General features: G+C 32.3%; 1 protein-coding gene across 1 annotated transcript in view; it reads right to left on the bottom strand.

Moving 5' to 3' along the window:
• Positions 1 to 801: 801 nt before the first annotated feature.
• BBS9 (Bardet-Biedl syndrome 9) overlaps positions 802 to 1644 on the bottom strand; it is a gene marked incomplete at its 3' end in the record, with an annotated part of 29157 nt that continues 28314 nt past the window's right edge. The window contains exon 5 of the mRNA XM_010194087.1: positions 802 to 886. Coding sequence (XP_010192389.1) covers positions 802 to 886 — 85 coding nt within the window. The remainder of the gene's footprint in view (positions 887 to 1644) is intronic.

Below are 1644 nucleotides of genomic sequence, written 5' to 3'. Positions count from 1 at the left end.
ATATATCTCTAAATTGCAGCGTATCTGATGGAGCTTCCGTATTTCTTATTTAAAAACTACATCTTCTCCTAATTCTAAATGAATTACAGTTCGAAAAAATTCTATGGTTAACCACTGGAAGATGCTCTCCCAATATTTTACTGTCATACCTGAAATAAGCTGAATCTAGCATTTCACACAGTATAGTTAGCAGACAATCAATTCTACTGCAGGAACACAGAAAATGAAAGTCTTTTCCTCTTAATAGGAGGCAGTTCAAATATTAGACAAGACAACTTAGTCACAGAGACCTCCTGAAGACCATTGAATCCACAGGTATTTGACAAAAAGAGGTCAAGATACTGACTATTTATGGAAACATTTTTCACTGCTGAGTTTTCTCAAAGTACAAATTATTTCCCAAGTAGAACGATGTTAATTTTTTAAGTCACACAATAGAAATAGACTTAAATTAAAAACATAATCAACATTTCAGGTGTACCAATTTATCTATTCTACTACAGTTTAGATTATGTATTACAAAGACTGCCTTAGAAATAGTTATTTCTAGTATACAATTCTCTAGTATACAATTTTTTTTTTCCTCCTTAGAATAACAATGAGTGTAAAGGCCCAACCTTAAACAACTGAGGCCCAAAGAAATCTTAACAGAAATCTACTGGAGTCTTTCCATTGCCTTTAATGGCAATTGGATCAGGTCCTTTGTCAGCAATGTTTCCACTCGTTACTTAGCATTGGTCTTTTTAACATGTATGCAGCATAACATACACACTATGTAAAATAAACAGGTTTTTTTTTTACCGCAAGTCTTTTTCCAGAACTAAGTTTTTGCTGTTCTGTTTCTTGTCTTTCATCAGCATCTGTTGCAAATGCCAGCACTTGGTATCTGTTATAGGAAGTTTTAAAAAGAAATATATATATAGTAGTAGTTAATACCTTTACATTAAGTAAAAAATAAAATATAATTATCATATTATGAGTATACATGCACAGTAAAAGCACAGTCTAAAAGTACTGTTAGTAAGCCTACTGTAACACAACTATCATCAGCAAAGATGTTAAAATAAATATCACTGTACACAGCTAAGTGTAAAGGCAGAAATTAAAACAAACACTTTTATTCAGATTTTATCTGGTGTTAAAATAAATGAAACAGCTAAATATATGAAAGGATAGATATCTAGACCACAAAGAAGACAGAAGCAAGAAACCAACATATTTTCATATTTTTGCTCTTATCAAGCTTTAAAAAAAACTACCTCCAACTACTCTGAAATATAATCTGCTATATCTAATAGTTACACCCTCAAGCACATCCGTTAAGTAAACTAAGTGGTTCTGACCCAAGAGACAACAGTAAACTGGCACAATTAGTGGCACATGTTTCAAATCTATTTGGAAGACAAGCAGAAGATGGGAGATTTATGGGTTGAGAAGTTTTTTATTATTATTTTGTAACTATCAAACAACCATACTAAGAAAAATTGGCAATGAAGACATTAGAATAACATATGTCAACTGCCATAAAAGCTCCACACATCTATCTGTCCTCCTTTACACCTATACAATCCTCAATGTTCGAACTGTGTGCTCACTGACTCTTCTGTAACTATTTATTTATTGAACTTGTACTGGTGTCCTAGC

This window comes from Mesitornis unicolor, unplaced genomic scaffold (assembly GCF_000695765.1).
Source record: "Mesitornis unicolor isolate BGI_N332 unplaced genomic scaffold, ASM69576v1 scaffold36891, whole genome shotgun sequence".
Classification (NCBI taxonomy): Eukaryota; Metazoa; Chordata; class Aves; order Mesitornithiformes; family Mesitornithidae; genus Mesitornis; species Mesitornis unicolor.
Note: the sequence above shows the minus strand (reverse complement) of the source record. Positions and strands in the feature narration are given on the sequence as shown.